Source organism: Pseudopipra pipra, chromosome 5 (genome assembly GCF_036250125.1).
Source record: "Pseudopipra pipra isolate bDixPip1 chromosome 5, bDixPip1.hap1, whole genome shotgun sequence".
Lineage (NCBI taxonomy): Eukaryota > Metazoa > Chordata > Aves > Passeriformes > Pipridae > Pseudopipra > Pseudopipra pipra.
In genome coordinates, this window is record NC_087553.1 from 23,174,460 (window position 1) to 23,191,889 (window position 17,430).

A 17,430-nucleotide genomic window follows, 5' to 3' on the forward strand; every position below is an offset into this window, starting at 1 on the left:
GTCAGGAAGAAAGCTAAAAAAAAAAAAAAATTCAAAATGAGATTGGCAAGCTTACTAGCATTATTCTTGCTGTATGGTAATTAGTGGCTCTAGGTAAGATCTTCACTTTCACAAGGCTCTAGAGAAAGGAATCATTTCTAGTTGCAATAGGCAGCCAGCCCTCTCACAGACGCTCAGCATGTACCCTGTACGTGGCTGCGAGAAATGAGGAAATTATCCATACCCACTATAAACTGAGATCAGAGCAATGAATCCAGTGCTTTCCTACCAGAAGCCTAGCAACAGCATGGACCTCCCATACCTTGGTCCCTCCTGCCTTTGATAGTTTCAGCTGTCTTTGAGCACAGGAGAAGGATGATTGATAAATTGCTTCATAGGGCTGCTGCCCCTTCCTTTCAACCTTTCTTGTAAAAACAGACCTCCAACAAGGCGACATTCATACATGCAACTCTCAGAACACATCATGCTCTTTAGAAAATACTTGGAATGAAATGACTCTAGATTATATCTTATGACTCACAGTACACAAAGATTCATCTGCTCATAAATGGGAGGAAAAAAAAAAAAGAAGGAAAAAAAAAAAGAATCGGGCTTTCTTATCCAGTAAAGGGTTGAACACTTTTTCCACATTCAAACCACTCTGCTCCTGGCTGTCACCAGCAGAACACCTGCCCCCATGTTGTCAGTACTGACTTCCCTCAGAGTAAAGACCCTCTTGCCTTCATAGTCCAAATTACCCCATGTCCCATTCAGAGAATGGATGACTAGGAGCCCTCTCGAGCAATTCAGGAGCCCAAACAGCTGCATGCAAATGGGGACGAATGAGAGAAGAGACAAAAGCAGACTTAAATGGTCCCCCCCCCCCAAAAAAATACTCTTGTCTGTAAAACAGAATTCCTATACACACCTATACATATGGCAAAGCACCCACCTTGAGTTTCAACACTGACGATGCACTCAAGTGGTCTACGCCATCAGAGAGACTATCATACCATCTCTGCCTCAGAAAGACTTCATACAACTGCATCCTACACAGTAAAAGTGTTAAGATAAATAGTCTCTCTTGATATTTAATGGCACAGATAGTCTGCCGCCTTCACTTCCCTCACAATGCCAAGCATTAGGTCATCACAACAGATATTTTAAGTTTCCCACTCTCCAGATCTCCACAGCCCACAATCTCCTGTAGTCTACAAGGCTCTCAAATATTTAAGAGTATCCTGCAACAAGTTTAACCCGAGGGAATACAGTTCATCAAGCAAGAATGTCAGTCTGAACCAAGGCTACAGCACCACTTCATTCCAGAGACAGCATTATGATCAGGGACTGTGATGTTGCAGGTAGCCTGTATGTCTGGGTTCGGTATCCATGCTATACCACAGTTGGAGAGAAAGACATATTCTCCTTTTTATTTTACTATTTGTCAAACCTGACAGCACTCAATATTGCACAATCTCTTCAAAGAAGATAATTCTGTAATGTGCACCCCTTGGGGGGTGGGGGGAAGAAACATTATGGTTGCTGTGGGAACCTTAATTCTGGATTTCAGGACTTGCATATTTAAAACCTCAAATTTAACATTGCATTAATGTAGCTTCATGCATTGAATTAAGGAATGACTCAGTACAAATCTCCATGCATCTACTGAAGTCTTGACATTCCAAGGACAAGAGGCACAGAACAGAAAAAAAGACAGCATGGGAACAAGGAGACAATGGGAGGTAGGGGGGGAACCTGTGAGCAGGGAAGCAAGAAACTGGCACAGGCGAGGCACAGCAAACCCCACACCAAACCAGATCTGTCACTTGAGGCTCCTTGTTCTCACTGCTAAAGGTTATGCAGCCTGTCAGATAAAAAGAGCTTAAAGCAGAAACACAAATAGGCATGGAAGAAAACGTTCCTGAAAGGACCAAGGAGGAGAAGATTCCCCGAAAGTAATAAGGTAACCTGTACTGAAAAGGCAAAGATCATATATAGATAGTAAAAATTCACTAATTTCTTTAATTATCATGGCACAGTGCCCAGATGAGGCCTTTAAAACCCCTTCAGCTATTTTCAAGCATTTAACATTTCTTTTCCCCACTTCTCTTAAGTTTAACTGCAATGCATACACAGCAGCAGTGCTGCCCTAAGTTTAGGGTGCAGGCAGAAGCGGCACCCCATGGAGGGTTACCAGCCTTCGTCTTGTCAGCAAACATCCCAAAACTGAACCTTCTTTTAAGAATCCAGGACAAGGTTTCACCTTTTGGGCCAAAGCTGGTCTTTAGGCAGGCTAACACCTCTGCTTTACACTACAGTGCTCACACACCCCTCAGCATGAGGAGGCGAGATAGCAGGGCAGCTCTAGTCTGCTCCCACACTCATCCTCTTCGTTTTAGCAGAGTAAGGAACATCTCCATTGTTTACTCCTTATCTAAAATCAGCAGCAGCATGGCTGAATTACTTCTCCTCTTACCCCACCCACCAAACCAAGCACAAATCTTAGCTGAGCCATGGGGCCTGCCCAGTCTCTCTCACTAAAAACCAGCACCCCAACTGGGGTCCCGCACACCAGGCTGTGGCAAGAGGAAGAGCAGAGGAGGTGGACGTGCCTGCCAGCAGGGCCTGCTGGACGAAACCAGGCAAGTGTGCATACCCCTGCGCAGAGTCAAGTTACCCTGCAACAAAGATAGTGTGTGTATGTGCAAAGGAGGGAAGTCAAATCCTTCTGCCTGGGTTCCAAGGCTTGCTTTGTTGCTAAAATAAACCAGTGTTTGTTCCTGGGAGTGATGGGGAGTCAGACTCTAACAGCAGCCAGCAGCAGCGAGAGCCCCCACACTCAGTGTTAGGAACGAGGGTGGGTTTTAAGAAAAAAAAAAAAAAGAAAAAAACTTGGAACCCAATTATTCTTCACCTCACATATCTAGGTAAGGAAACCCAAGGGCAAACTGCTGATCTCAAGGGTGCTCAGGAGCAGACAAAACTACACATAGATGACTGAGCACTCTAAGAGAACTGACTGCTCCAGAGGAAATTCCAGTCCTTGCTCAAAGGCTGAAAATATATATGCCTTTATATAAGCTTTTACTTTGCTTGCTGGATCTATGTAACACTTTACACATGTTTTTCCTGACATTATTTTCCATACTCCACCAGAAACTTGAGTAACTGTGCCACTTCTGGAAAAACAACCTTGCATCCAACTTTTGTAGAAACAGCTTCTCTCTCCCAAACTCCAAAACTATGTATTCCCTTCCTGCTCCTCTCCTAACCTTCAGTGACTACAGATCCCTTTCAGCAGCAGTCCTTCACTACCTGGGATGTCTCTCAGTAACACTAAAATCCCATAAAGCAGAGGCACATGGGAACAGTGTTATGCAACCAAAGAAAAATTATATATATATATATATGTATATATATATACACACAGAGGTCTCTCAGATGGCAGACAGTGATGAGCATTATACCAAAAATCTTGTCTCCAAGGCACCTGCCCAAAACTGTTCTCTCCAGAGAAACCTATAACCACAGGAAAAACCTGCTCGATACCCAGTTAATAGTACCTGCTCGAAAAATTATTTTTTACAAGGGAAAAATAGCCCACTGTGTGTAGAGGCTGCAGAGAGCTAAGCCCAACAGTGAAGGCCACTCACGTTAGTGCAGAGTCCTTCAGCTTTCCATTCCTTATATGTGCAAAGTGTGCAAGCCCTCACACACGCTTCCTACTCACCCAGAGGTACATCATGTTAGCCTGGGTCCTTCAAACCCAGCAGTGAGATGATCCGGCAACACAAGAGGCACTTCAGTAAGATTGTCGAGACCGAGGTTGGTTGAGGGTGGTTTTTGTTTTGTTTTTTTTTTTTCTTAAAGAAAAAAAAATCCGAACGGCTCAGTTTGAGGCTTAGAAAGCGTCTCGCCTCCTCCACCCCCCTCCTCCAGCTCTGGCTGCTCTGCGCTCTTCTCTCGCACTTAATCTCTCTCTGGGAGTTCCCAGCCCCGTGTGTCTGTACTGGCGTGCACAGCACACACTCTGCATTCGCCTCCAGGGAATTTCTCTCTGTCATTCTGCTTCTAAAAACACAATCTCGGCCTCACAAGATTCTTGCAAGAGGCAGGGATGGGTGGGGTTAGTAATAAATGCAGCCCGGCTCCCAGTGCCGGAGAGCGCTTACTTTAGAAGAAGGGATCTCTAGCCGTGAACGAGGCAGAACAGAGCATTGTCCTCCAAGGTCACTGGGGGTGAGGACCCATTCCCTGACCCACCCACTAACTGCTTCTGCAGGAATCATCCATAGATGCAGGAGCCGTGAAAGGTGCCATAGGCAGGTTCTGCACGTCTTCATCTACCCCACTAGTCAACACCCCAAATTCGGTTACAATTCAGTAGCTGTATTTAATCATTAACCACTGACAGGAATCAAGGAGCACAACTATGGGGATCCTGAAGCTAAGCAGAAAATCTTTGTGTGCCAGCCACCCTGGAACTCCCTCAGGAAAAACAACCACTGGCAGCGTGAGCTGGAGAAAAGAAGCGACACAGATAAAGGGGTTAATCTGCTTTCGCAGGTGGCTCCACATGAGTATTTTACAGACTTGCATATTGCTAAAGGGAAAGCAGCAGCTGGCTCCAGTTCCTCAGAGTGTATCGGGTTCCCACTTGCTTGGAGGCAGCTTTCCCCCCAAGTCTGACTGGGGCAAGTGCCCTTGCAGCCTTGCACTCCCAGCCTGCTCCAATTTCAGGACAGCAAAGCTCTGCCGGTGGGGCGGCAGCCCCGGGAAAGGCGCGCTGAGCAAAAGACACTCGCCCCAGCCACCAAGACAAGCACCAGCAAGCCCTTCCCTGCAGGAGCGAATCCTTGTCCCATCCCCCGTGCCTGATGCCACAGGATGAGTGTCACCTCACATCTCATTAATCAGTTAAACCGCTCTTCCAAACTAGGAAAACGGGTTTCTCGCCCCCTTCCCTTCCCACCTCAAAATGAAGAATTGACTTCCCTCACTGGGCTCCAAAAGCTAAGTTAAATATGGCCCTGTGTCTAACAGGGGAGAAAAAAAAAACAAAACAAACAAACAAAAAAAACCCACAAACAAAAAAACCCCCCTTGTTTTCATTGAGGCACTGGTCTCCTTGGAAATGAGTTTTGAAGAAATATTTTTATCTCAGTTAAAGATATAGAAACAGTGCTATTCCACGTATCACCTCTGCTCCCTGTACTTATAGATTACTTAAATGCAATCCAGTGGGCTTCGAGCAAAGCAAGCATCCTGTGGCCTGCCAGGCTCCACACACAAGTGAAGCCCTACCTACATGGGGTGACAAATGGATGGGCCTCCCACCACAGCCAGACCAGACATCCCAGACGTGCTTTGCACTCCACAGGCTCCCCTCGCCTTCAGCAAGCCACAGACACACCCCAGGGCAGGCTTGTCCCAGGAACAGGCATGAACACACAGGACGCCAATGGGCTCTAAGGAAATAAATACATGACTGTCACTGCAGTCACACATAAAAACTGGGAAAAAAAGGCTTATTGTCATGACCAGGACATAGCAGTCATAGGGATGTACTAGTTAGGGACTAGGCAAGATGACGCTCCATTTTCCAGCCTGCTTTTCAGGGGAAGGAGCAGAAGGTCCTCCAGGAACATGGGATGTCACAGGGCTGTTCCACTATGGCATTGCGCAGGTCCCCATCTGTTCTCACCTTTTTGCACAATGGGTCAGGTTGGGAAGGTGAAAAGCAATGTTCCTAAAAATCACTTATGGCACCAAAGCCTATGCACCACAGTCTCCAAAGAGTGAAGCATGTGATCCATAAACCTGTTCTCAAAGGCTCTGAGAGGAGTGAAACAGCAGCAATGCTGACATTTGCATCATGGTTAGACACTTCTGTTAACATCTCTGCAGCAGGGTCACACCAGCAGCAGTGACTAGTTCAACCAGCCTGCAGACTCAAGCAGACACTTCTGCACCAAATAACCTTGATGGCATTTTTAAGGTTTCCTTCTGATCCAGAATCAGGATCCAAAAATGATCTTAAGTAACATTTTAATGAAAGCTGAGATTCCTTGTGTGCAGAGGAGAAAGTGAGAAGACACATGGACCAGGTGAGCAAACCCAAATAAATCCTACTTCATATGTATTACCATAAAAGACTTGAAAATTATGAGTGTTTAAAACTAAGCTGAAGAGTTACTATCAAGTTCCCTAATTTAAAAAAAAATAAGAAAAGGGAAAAAAAGAAAAAAATTCTCCCCCTTCTTCCCCAGGATCTCTCATCCTTTAGGTCACTCTTCCATGGGGGGGGGAAAGAAACTTTCAGAATAAGCCTGTTCCTTAATTTCAACAAGTGAGACTTGTCACAGACCATCCCAGTCAACAACTGAAACTAGTTACAAGCATCATCCCAGCAACTCCACAGCTGTGCAGGTTATATTCAACCTCCAAATCAAAACAAGACCCATGAACCCTCCCTGAATCATCCAAATACTGACTCAAAATTTATTTCGCTGTTGCTACAAGGCCACCACCTCTCCATGGAAGGTATATGAGAAGATTACTGAGAAGAGCAGTGATGTAATACCCTTGTCCTGGAGCAGGAGCCCTGTTTGATGAACTGCAAGAGCAGGTTTCTCAACACTCAGTATTCTCAAGCAGTGAGAGGAGTACCCGGCAGGTCAGAAAAGGAGGCTGCAGGATGACTCCCTTTGACAGAGCCGCTGCTGCTGCCCAGAGGCTCAAACCAACACTAAGAACATGAGGTGCATGCCTAAGACTATCCACAGTTGTAGACAGTACAGGTGGCAGTGGGGTAACCATTTTAGCCTCAGAAGCAAGAAAAATATTTACTTGGTCAATACAACTACTGGGGGGGAACAACTAGACAAATTATTACGCCTTCTTTAAGCTTTTATTCAGATTTTTCCATTACATTAGATAGTTTGTACAAAGTACCAATACAACACACTTTTTTCTAAAAAAATTTATCCTAAAAAAACCAAAACTATTCTCCAAAGAGCAAGAAGACAACAGTATGTCAATGCATCTTATTCCAGAAAGACAGACATAACTAAGACAGGCTTCTGAAACAGGTAGCTAGGATCCTCTGCAAATGCTTTGTCTTAATCCTGACAACGGAGCTTTACAGGATATGTGTCAGGGAACTCAGAGAGGCTGCTGTGTGTGGAAATACACATGATCTCTTAGGGATCTTTCATGTCTCAAAAAAGATTAAAAGCAGAAAGAAAAATATTTTAAAATTAATATATACCAAGCAACTAGAAAAATGTTCAGAGAGCTGCAGCCTAGTGAAACATTGGTCCCTCTTCTCTGATGGGAGGTTGTTGTGTAAATCAAAGTGAAAGGGGAAAAAAGCAGTCTGGAAAGACTAATGTTTGTTAGAGAGGTAAGGAAGGTCTTAGCAAGTAACAAAAGGAAAAAGAGAAAAAAAGGATCAAGTAACCACATATTTAATATTATTTAAATGTCTTTGGCAAAATAACAGGCACTGATAAAAAGGAAAAAAAAATTCTACCTCCTTCTGTACCAGTATCAAAAGCCTTAATGACATAAGAGTAATCGTGGCTGCTCAGTTATGTACACAGATTGAACCCAAAACCACTGCTGGTATATAAGTTTCAAATAAGCCAAATGCTTAAAAAATATTCTACAAAAAGTTCTAGCCTATTTAGGAGAGATCAGAGTGGGCAAATGGGGAACGGGTACAGCACAGTTTCAAACTGACGTTATCTCTTTCTAGCTGATGGTGTCTCAGAGGCATATGATTTCAAATGCTCGTGGATTAACATTCTAGCAGATAAAGCTCAAGACAGGGTACAAGCTGGTGTGCCTGCTACACACTACCGAAATCACATTAGATAGCACACAGGATGAGTGGCTAGCTGAGCACCTCTTCATAACAGAGGGAAAAACCCATTTGATCAGGAATTTCTAACGCAACGACATTCACAGGAGGCATCGGGGGGCTAATGCCAAAGAACGCCCTCCAAATTTCTAAATTACAGAAAACAATTTCTTAGTTCAAGAAGTGTTACATTGAAAATGAGTAAGTCCATATTAGATTCCATCTTGACAGAAAAGAGCAATCAGTTGTAAAAACAGAAATTAGTGGTAGCTTAGTTAAAATGATTGTGACAATTGCATTTGGATATATGTAAGGAGAACAGAGACCAAACCAGTGTATCTACGTACATACTGAGCACTTGAGTGGGACCAGAGGTACACTGGCATATTTTTCCTAGACAGACGGATTGCCTATTGGGCTTCCTTGTCACATCCCCACACTTGAACACTTGTATATATTCTAGCAAGTGGAAAAAAAAAAAAAAAAGCTGAGAGAAGAAAATAGAAAGGAAATTAGAAAGGGGAAAAATAAAATTTACAAGGGAATCCTAACAACAGGAGGCAAAATCCATAGTCAAAGCTGGAAGACGATAATGAGGTTTTCAAAGCTTCTCAATAATAGAAACTCCAGCAATTGCATTGATTTGCTACTATGGGGAAAAGGTAGACACATTCCCAACACTGAAGAAAGAGCCAAAGGATTCAATACGTATTTCTGTTCTATATTTGGAGAAAAGTCAGCTGTTGCAGTCTGTGATAATGAAATGCTTTCCATTCCAGCAGTAACTAAGGAAGATGTTCCAACAGTCACCCAACAAACAGCTCTGCGGTTCTCTTATCTGGCTCAAGCTTGCAAACAAAAGGGATGTAACCAGATAACAAGTGGGTTTTAACCAAACTACAACTGTGAACATATTTAGATGTGGACACTTGGGAAGATGCGCAGTCTGCTTTGAACTGCATCACCTGCACTTGCAGCTTTAACAAGCCCTAACTGCAGTACTAACATTAAACCTGCTGCAAGGCCAAAAGTACCACTGTGGTGCAATGGCAACCCCAAATGCAGGTGTTTCTTGAAGCCCATTATTATTAAAGTGCTGCTGCTGCTAGCTGAGCTCGGCCAGCTTCTGTCATACCAGAAGACTGCATCAGGAAAGCAATGCTACAGGGGAAGGCACCAATACCAATTTTCACAGCATCTGAACTTTCCTAGAGGCATCCATGTTGGAACTCTTCCACTAATGAGAGCTAAAATAACAGCCCAGTGCTGAGCAGAGTGAAAAATGAAATGGGGTCTGATAATAGAATGTTTGCGGAACAAAGATGCCAGTGGAAAGCTACTGGTAGGGAAGTGCAAATTAACCTGGGTACCTGAACACATGTGGGAGAGCATTCAGGATACATGAATAAAGAATAGTGATCATAAAAATATCTATTCCTAATGTTTAATAAGGCTTCCTGGCAACCTTACCTGTCAAACAAAACTGTAAAACACTTTAAAATAGGCTGAACTCTAAAATAAAGATTATTCTTTTATGGTTAGTAAGTGCTATTGAATCTACACGTTCATCTTCACCGTGCAGTTTTCCATGGTTGGGGAGTGGGAGGGAAGGTACCCCAAGGCTGGAGCAGATTGAAGAGGGAAATTTAATTTCAAACCAAAGGAAAGCAGTGACTTTCACAGCCAACAGCCAGACCAAGCTCTCATATTTTATGCGGAAGCTGGATTTAGACTGAGGATGAAGACTCAGACCATTGTCCCACCACTACAAACATTTCAAGAACTACCTACAAAAGGTTTGACTGGAGATGGGAACTGTGACATGTTCTGCAGCACCCAGAGAGAAGTTTCTCCAACTCAGCGGCTGCTTTCCATGGCTTATCTGACTCTGGTAGAAGGTCCTGGTAAGAGAACAAGGGAACCAGACTCCTGCCAGCTGTGGGTTTGGGCTTGCCTTGTGTCTTGCCGGTTTTTATTTGGTTTGATTGGTTGATTTTTATTTGGGGTTTGTTTTGGTTTTTATAAAGAATATTAGAAATGGGGCTGGAAGCTATCTGGGGAGAAGCACAGAAGGCAGCCCTGGGCACACATGCAGTTCCTATGGAGATAAGAGGATCTTCTTTGAGGTTGGTTTGCTCCTTTCGGTGCCGCTGGAGACTACCCTGGCGGCAGAGTACTGCTCATTTGCAAAGACTCCCTCTGCTCAGGATCCTGGCATTATCTATGATTATAAGAATTTCTGAGCCACAAGGTAGATTTCCTCTTAACATCCGAAAGGACTCCAGGAAGCCTCTTTCTGCATTATCCTGTTTATGAAAGGAAGCAAGAACACAAAGTGCATACAATAAATCACCCAGAAAAAAATACCACAATCCCTTTCAGATGTTTTGCCAAGCAAATAAGCCAAATGTTGGCATATTACAAGGGGAAAAAAAAAAAAGGCCATTTTGTTATAGAGCAACCCATTTCATTACTGGAAAACTGGATTCCTATTCTCTCTCCTGCAGGTATGGTTCAGCTACACAGCAAGAGGTTTCTGAAAAGAGACTACTTATTTAAAAGCAAAACTATCAAGAGCTAGTTTATCTTCCACAAAAATCAGAAAGCTTGGAACAATAAAACACCCTCACATGCAAACAAACCCAATAATTTTCAAGGACTGTCCTGCTACTGACTTCACACAGTAATTAAATTTAAGTCCTTAAATAAACTTCAGGAGATCTCAATTCACAGGCTTATCATTCAAGGGGGGAGGGAAGAAAATGGATCCCAAGAAAAGCTTTTTTGAGTTTGTTTGGTATTTTCCTCCCCTCACAACTATGCTCAAGAGCACCACTGTATAAGGCACTGTCAATTCTTCAAGAGAAAAAGCTCAGCAATACACTTTTAAACTAAAACCAAGAACACCCACATCAATAAAACTAAACTGTGAACCCAGAGAATTCAAAGCTAAATGCTCAAGAGCATGTGAGCATTTAGATGTAAGGAATTCTTAGTGCTCTGGTATACTGGTTTGGGCATTCACCTGCAGAAACAGAATGATGATGCAGCCACTCCCAGGATATAGCAAACATGAGCTTGGGCAGCCAAGTGGGATTTTCCGTGAAATATACCTGCCAGTCTTACTATGGTGGACTAGGAGCAAAGTCTGCAATTCCCAGTACCTTCTGAGGAGATTCTAGCAAGCTGCTGTGTTGCCATCCCAGACTTGATTTTCAAGCTGTATCTTCTGCAATTCTGTCATACCTGGATCTAGTCTAAAGTCCATACTGAATTGACATATAGCAAATACATTTAGGTACTTGTAAGAGGGGATCAGAATAAGTTCTAATCCTGGTATTTAAATATACACTTTTTAAAGTTTAGTTAACTAATAACTGCCCTAATATCTTCACTAGTAATGTCCAGAGCACAAATTTTGATCTCACTTCGATTTTTCCATTAAGTAGCAGAAAATTATTAGACAGCATCAAACTCCAACAAAAGTCTATTTTTAGTGTTAAATCAGGAGTAAAATGTCCAGCTGAACTGATAAAGGGCAGAAAGATTCTCTGTGCCCTAGACTTATTTGACAGTGCTAAATAGGGTACTTCTTTTGTTGTGGACTCTGAAGAGGGAGTCATAAATAAATAAAAAAATTTAAAAAAAAGGCAACTCAGCTCCTACATCAACAATTCATCTTTCTATAGTCCACAAGGGAAGTTATACAAAAGGATGAACTGATGGCATCCAATTCAAGGTGTGAGATTTCACATGGCAACAGAGAAACTGTTTCCAAAACCTCATCAATGGAGCTACAGCATCATTACACCATTTTTTTGTCTCCATGCTTACCATGTCAAGTGGCCATACTGCATCAGCAATTCATCAGCACAGCAACAACTCAGCAAATTAAGAAAGGACATGAATATGAGAGTATTGTAACAGTAGAGAAAGTGGAAGAACAGGGCATAGCTCTCTTCCCTGGACCACACGGGAGTTTATTAATATGCTGAAACTTTGGCTCAGGCCTGCTGATGATAAAGGGGAATACAGATGGAGAGTAATACCATCCTGCAGAAAGGGACTCCTCCTGGCTTGTTTGTGTAAAGGAAGGTTAACAATGTTAGCGAGTTATTCAGGAAGTAATGGATACCCTCTTGCCCTGAGCAAATTCCTTTTCAATAACAGTAGTAATTTCCTAGGCAATACAACTGTATCAAGGTATAATGGCTACTATATTTATCTAGAGGCCCTGTACTGCTGCGATCTAATTTACTATGGTGTAGAAAGCAGTTTACAAATCCTGGGATAGTAAAGTTTCTGGAGACAGGAATAAAATTCTATCTTGTATTGCTCAGTTTGAAGACTGGGGTTTAACATTCCTTTTTAAGAGCATAAAATGCATTCACTCCAACTTAGAAAGATTCAAAGACTAATAAGCCCCAGAAGTAAACTGCAAATACACTTCTAAGAGGGAAGAAATCAGCTTAGCAAATACTACATTCTGTGCATTTTTTTATCCTCATTGTCACAGCTGCTTTATTTCTTCTTTTATTCAAATAACATTCTTTCATTTGACCCTCTGAGAAGAAAAATAATCCATGACATTACCTAGCAGCCTTACATACCTAATGAAGACAAAACAGCTGAATGCCTGAAGTACGGCTTCACTATGGGGAACGGCACAAGTACATAATCAGCAAGGAAGAACGGAATGACTGCAGCTAATGAAGGGGTAACACCAATAAACACTGAATGACATCTCCTGAGGAACAACAAAACTAAACTGCTAAAAGACTTTGGTGGAACACAGCATCAACCTGAGATAACTATGGGTGGGTGGAAGGAGACCAAGCACACGTGTCAGGGACTGCAGATACTTCCATTACATAACGGTAGTAAGAAATCCCAGGCAAAATCTCCATTAACAGAACTAAAAGCAAAATATTTCAAACAGGGGTATTGGCAATTGTCAAACCACACAAAGGAAAGGCAGACTGTTCAAATGTAAAAGGCATTAATAAAGCAGAAGACAAGAAGTATAAATAGATATAAAACAGAGGAAGATTTCTAGATGACAGAAATGCTACTGGAAAATTTTAGTTATAGAATACAATATCCCAAAACGATCAGCAAAGGTCAGTTGTCAGAAAAGCAATTCTGCTTCTGATCTCATTCAGAGCAAAGCAGTCCTTAACCATACCTGCACCACCACCATCCAGCTGGATTACTCTCATGGCTGCAGTAAACAGCTCACTCCATCTGACCGGTCCCTCGGGGAATTATGAGCATAAGACAATTTAGAAAAGTGTGTGTATGTAAAGACTAACTGCACTACTGTTCTCCTGCTTTATAAGCAAAAGAGAAACCATTCTTTAAAGTCTTTTTAATGTATATATTTAATATGGGACTTCCAAGAAGGCATATGGCTAGATACCTACCTGTATCTTTTAACAGGCCATTTTACCATTCTGCAGATCTCACATGCAGCAAGTACTAAAAACACAGAGTTTGCAACATGGGATGTTCCAACAAATTGGCACTTGTGTCAGCTGATTAACTTGAATCAGGAGGATTTTGGCCCTCACAGAAGCAGAGCAGCTATAGATCCGGTCTTCAACATCACTGCAGTCTGTGTGGGGTCACATACTGTGACCTTCAAACACCTTCAGCTGAGCTCAAATTAAGGCTTCTTTCCCCAACATCCAACTATGAACAAAAAAAAAAGAAACAAAACCCCAAAACCAAACCAAACCAAACAAACCAACCAACCAAACAAAAACAACCAACCAAACAGTACTGTAAATTCCATTCCATTGCATTTTCTGATCAAATCCTGGCAAAATTAGACTCTTCCATTAGAGATTGATTGCAACTTTCTTACTCTTCCAATCCCTTTCTAAGACAGACACACTGAATGAGTAGCAACTCACTCACACTGAGTTTAGATGAGATGAGTGGTTTGAATTAATTATGGCTAGTCAACATGTGCATTTATTGTGTCCTAGGTCCTATGCAATACATTCTCATCTTATCCTAATCCAAATTTCAGCTCTGAAGTGTAGCCATACTGTCTGACAGCTATTGTAACTGCTAGAGAAGCTACTCATTCAGATAACAAAGCAACAATAATATATTAAATTCCTCCCTGTTCCCAAATTTCCAGAAAGCAACAGTAACCAGAACAATCTTTTTTCATCCTTGTGTGACCTGAAGAATGCACGTTTCCTTTCAGATAAAGGCCTTGCTATGGTTATCTAATGCTAATGTCACTACAAACTGGATTAGAGACGCCCAGAAACCTCGAAATACGTACATGGATAGTCAGCTGTATCCAGATTCTAAGTCTGAAGGAAATCAAGTGCTCCAAATTGTGCCTAATGTAGTTAAGTTTGCCCTTTAGGTAGCATAGACCAGTAAGAACATATTACACAGTGATTAGATTAATTCTTGAGTGAAATTCAGATGGCTGGCTCTGTCTGTCTATTGTGTCAGTATATTTCAAATTATTTCAGAGACGATCACTTTTCCCATACTCTTCTCCACAGCAGCAGCTGCTCAAGAAAAACAGCAGTTCTCTGTCCGGGGTGAAGTTGGCAGCAACTGGGGACAACGCTGCTGTCAGAGTTCAGCTCCCAGTTCTGAAATGCCATTCTACTGGAAATACCAAAGAGCCTAAATCTAGCTACATATACCACGGGATGTAAAATATCTCTATCTCAGCTTTCAACAGAAAGCTCCGGAGTCTCATGACATTTATTTCTTTGGCCCCTGTCAGTCTTTCTCCAGACCCTGCAAAGGATCAGAGCTAGCTGCCATAAATGGCTGGAAAACAAGATGTTCCAGAAGCACTTGGAAATGAGCAGCACTGTTTTAGCTTAGGGAGACCATGGCAAGGAGCCAGGGTGACAGGTGCCCCAGAAATATAGATGACGATCAAACTGTTGCCAGTGTTAGCCACTGCTGTCCTCCTGACCTGTAAGAAAGGATAGCCCAGGTGTAGCAGGAACAAGGGACCAGAAAAGGCAACGATGAGTTTGCTGGCAGTACCTGAAGTCTCTCCTCAACAAAATCCAGCTGCAAAGGAATTTCAGTGGGTCTCATTAGATACAATCCTACTGCTAAACCTTTATTAGGCCTGGCAGCAAGTCAGTTTGGTCCTGGTGTGACATCAGAGTGCAGCTCGTCAAAATCCACAGGCACCAAAAGAGTTAAAAACGCAGATTGCTGCTAAAACTGCCACGAGCTACAAACCTGCTACAAACATTCTCCTTTGTGGGGCAGCAGCAACTAAATCCACTCCCCAACAATTGGTTGGCCTTTGGAGACAGAGGCGGGAAGAGACAGGTTGTGGGGGACTGCCCCCCCAAGTAAATAGCAGCACAGCATCTGCTCCGGTTTTCAGTTAAAATCAGTGAGATAGTGCTCATGATTTTAGCAGCAGCCTCTGGAGACAGCAGCCTCTGACCTTTATCAGGAAGAGCATCCTTGTCCTCTAATCACAGACTTCCTGGAAAATGCAATCTAGTTGGCAATTAATATAGAATGGAGGGGGGTGGAAAAAGACTCATAACATCAAACTACCACTGCAAAAATTTTTAAATACATCCCCCACCAAAAGGCAGAAGAATTCAAGCATGCTCTCACAATCTATCTCATGCTCCCATAAGCATTCTTTAACAGTACTTACTAAAAAAATTTTCTCCTGTTTCCCACCATCAAAAAATCCTGCCCCCCTGCTCCCCAGTGTTGTTTTGCAGATGTTGCCTGCAGAAGCACACCATCTTACTGTGAAAGCTTCAACACAGGTGTGCAGAGCATGACCTGGGCAGAATTACATGTGCCATTTCCACTGGGAAATCTAAGAGACTTATTAAGCCAGGACAGTGCCGATTAATCTACTAATGGAATGAATCAGAAGTGTGTTCCTGGCCCTTTCCCTTTCACATCCCAAAGCCTCAGGGGAGCTGAAACCATCTGGCAAATGCCTGCTCCGAGCAACGTTATGCTACTCCTGGAAATACCTCTCCCTTAATACTAAGACGAATGAAACCATCTTCCATCCACCAGCTATTCTCGGGAGCATCTGCGTAGCTCACTGAGGTAGTCTGCTTGCACACAGCATCCTTGCCCAGCCAATGCAGAGCTGCTCACTCACCATGCAGGAGATGTCAGCAGAACAGAAAGCAATCCCATTCATTTACTCGGGGTCCTGCTGAAGCAGCCGGACTGAGCGGGGCGGGGAAGCGGTTGCTGCACTCGGGGTAAGGCACACGGGCTGCCCTCCCACAGCAGATCTCAGCCACAGGGAAGCACTCTCCGTGCCCAGACTGAGGAAACGCTCCTCCTGAACTCTCTCAGTCCTTTCTTCGTGCAGGGCGAGTTGCAGGTAGGGTAACAAGGAGGGGGTTGTTTATGTTAATTAAAAAAAATAATAATAATAATCTTTCCTGGAAACACATTCATAATGGAGATCTGACCAGAGAGCTTAAAGGGAAATCAAGACACCAAACAACTCCAAGGCTCATACATGATATATATTATTACTGTGAGACAGAGGGAAGGACTGACTCAGAGATGCTGAATACCCTGCACCCTTTGAGTAATAAGCAAGCTCAGGAAAAAACAGAGCTGAGGCAGCTGTCACAAAAAAAGGAACTCTATCACTTTTAAGATCATATAGGAGCAGAAGAGCATCCTATCTTACAATTTAGACACACCACAAAAAAAAAAAAAAAAAGAGAGAGAAAGGCCCAAGACAACAGCAGTCATATGGCTGTGGAACAATGTAGATGGTAACAACTGGCTTTTGACTGTCACAAAACAACACAAATACAGGGCAGGGGAGACAAGAGGCCCTCCATGCTCAGAGACAGCACAGAGCATGTTTAGACAAACATCCATCAGGAATTGCCTAACTTGTTATTACAGACTCCTAGAAACTGGAACTCTGGTCCCCTAAATTACCGTTCCACTGCTTCACTACATTGAATCAGAAAATGTTGGTTTACCCCATAATATCTAATTTAAGCCATCCTTGATGCAAATTTAGCTGTCTTCAATGGACATAATAAATAACCAACCCCCATCCTCCATACTTTCTACTTTCTTTTTTAAAAGAAGGAACAAGCTTGGTGTTTTCCTCCTGTGTCAGGCTCTCTGAGCCTCTGTTTCTTGTTCTTCCCTGGACTATTTTCAGATTCTGCCTTTGTATTTCCTGAAGTGCTAAAAGTAGGTACAGTGCTCCCCTTTCTGTACCAAGCTGTAAACAATAACTACCTTCTGCAGTTATGTGACACACCTGGAAATGCATTCCAGGTTTTTAAGATCACAAAAAATAGCACCAAATAATCAGTCTGTTATTTCCTATTACCCCAGATCTTTCCTTGAATATTCCTTGTTAGCCAGTAAAGTCTCCATTTTATACTGCATATACAGTTCCTTTTGTTAATACAGCTCGGTTTTGTTTAATTTCACATTGTTGGATTTCAGGCCATTTCTGCAATTCACTGTGATCTTTCTGACGTCTAATCCTACCTTCCAAAGGCTACCAGCCCTTGCACATACACATATTCAGTCACTGTTTTATTACCCTCATGTTTGAT

The 17,430-nt window shown here is 42.7% G+C and overlaps 1 protein-coding gene across 25 annotated transcripts in view; it reads right to left on the reverse strand.

Annotated features, from left to right (window-relative positions):
• Positions 1 to 17,430, reverse strand: part of RBFOX2 (RNA binding fox-1 homolog 2) — a 173,493-nt gene that overhangs the window by 111,427 nt on the left and 44,636 nt on the right. The window contains exon 1 of one of the 25 annotated variants that reach the window (XM_064654955.1): positions 3,710 to 4,002. The exons of 23 other annotated variants lie outside the window; for them this stretch is intronic. In XM_064654955.1, the coding sequence (XP_064511025.1) occupies positions 3,710 to 3,724 (15 nt within the window). In that variant the 5' untranslated portion in view covers positions 3,725 to 4,002. Of the gene's footprint in view, positions 1 to 931; positions 1,043 to 3,709; positions 4,003 to 17,430 lie in introns of those variants that run through there. One more of the 25 variants, XM_064654950.1, reaches the window with a different exon arrangement.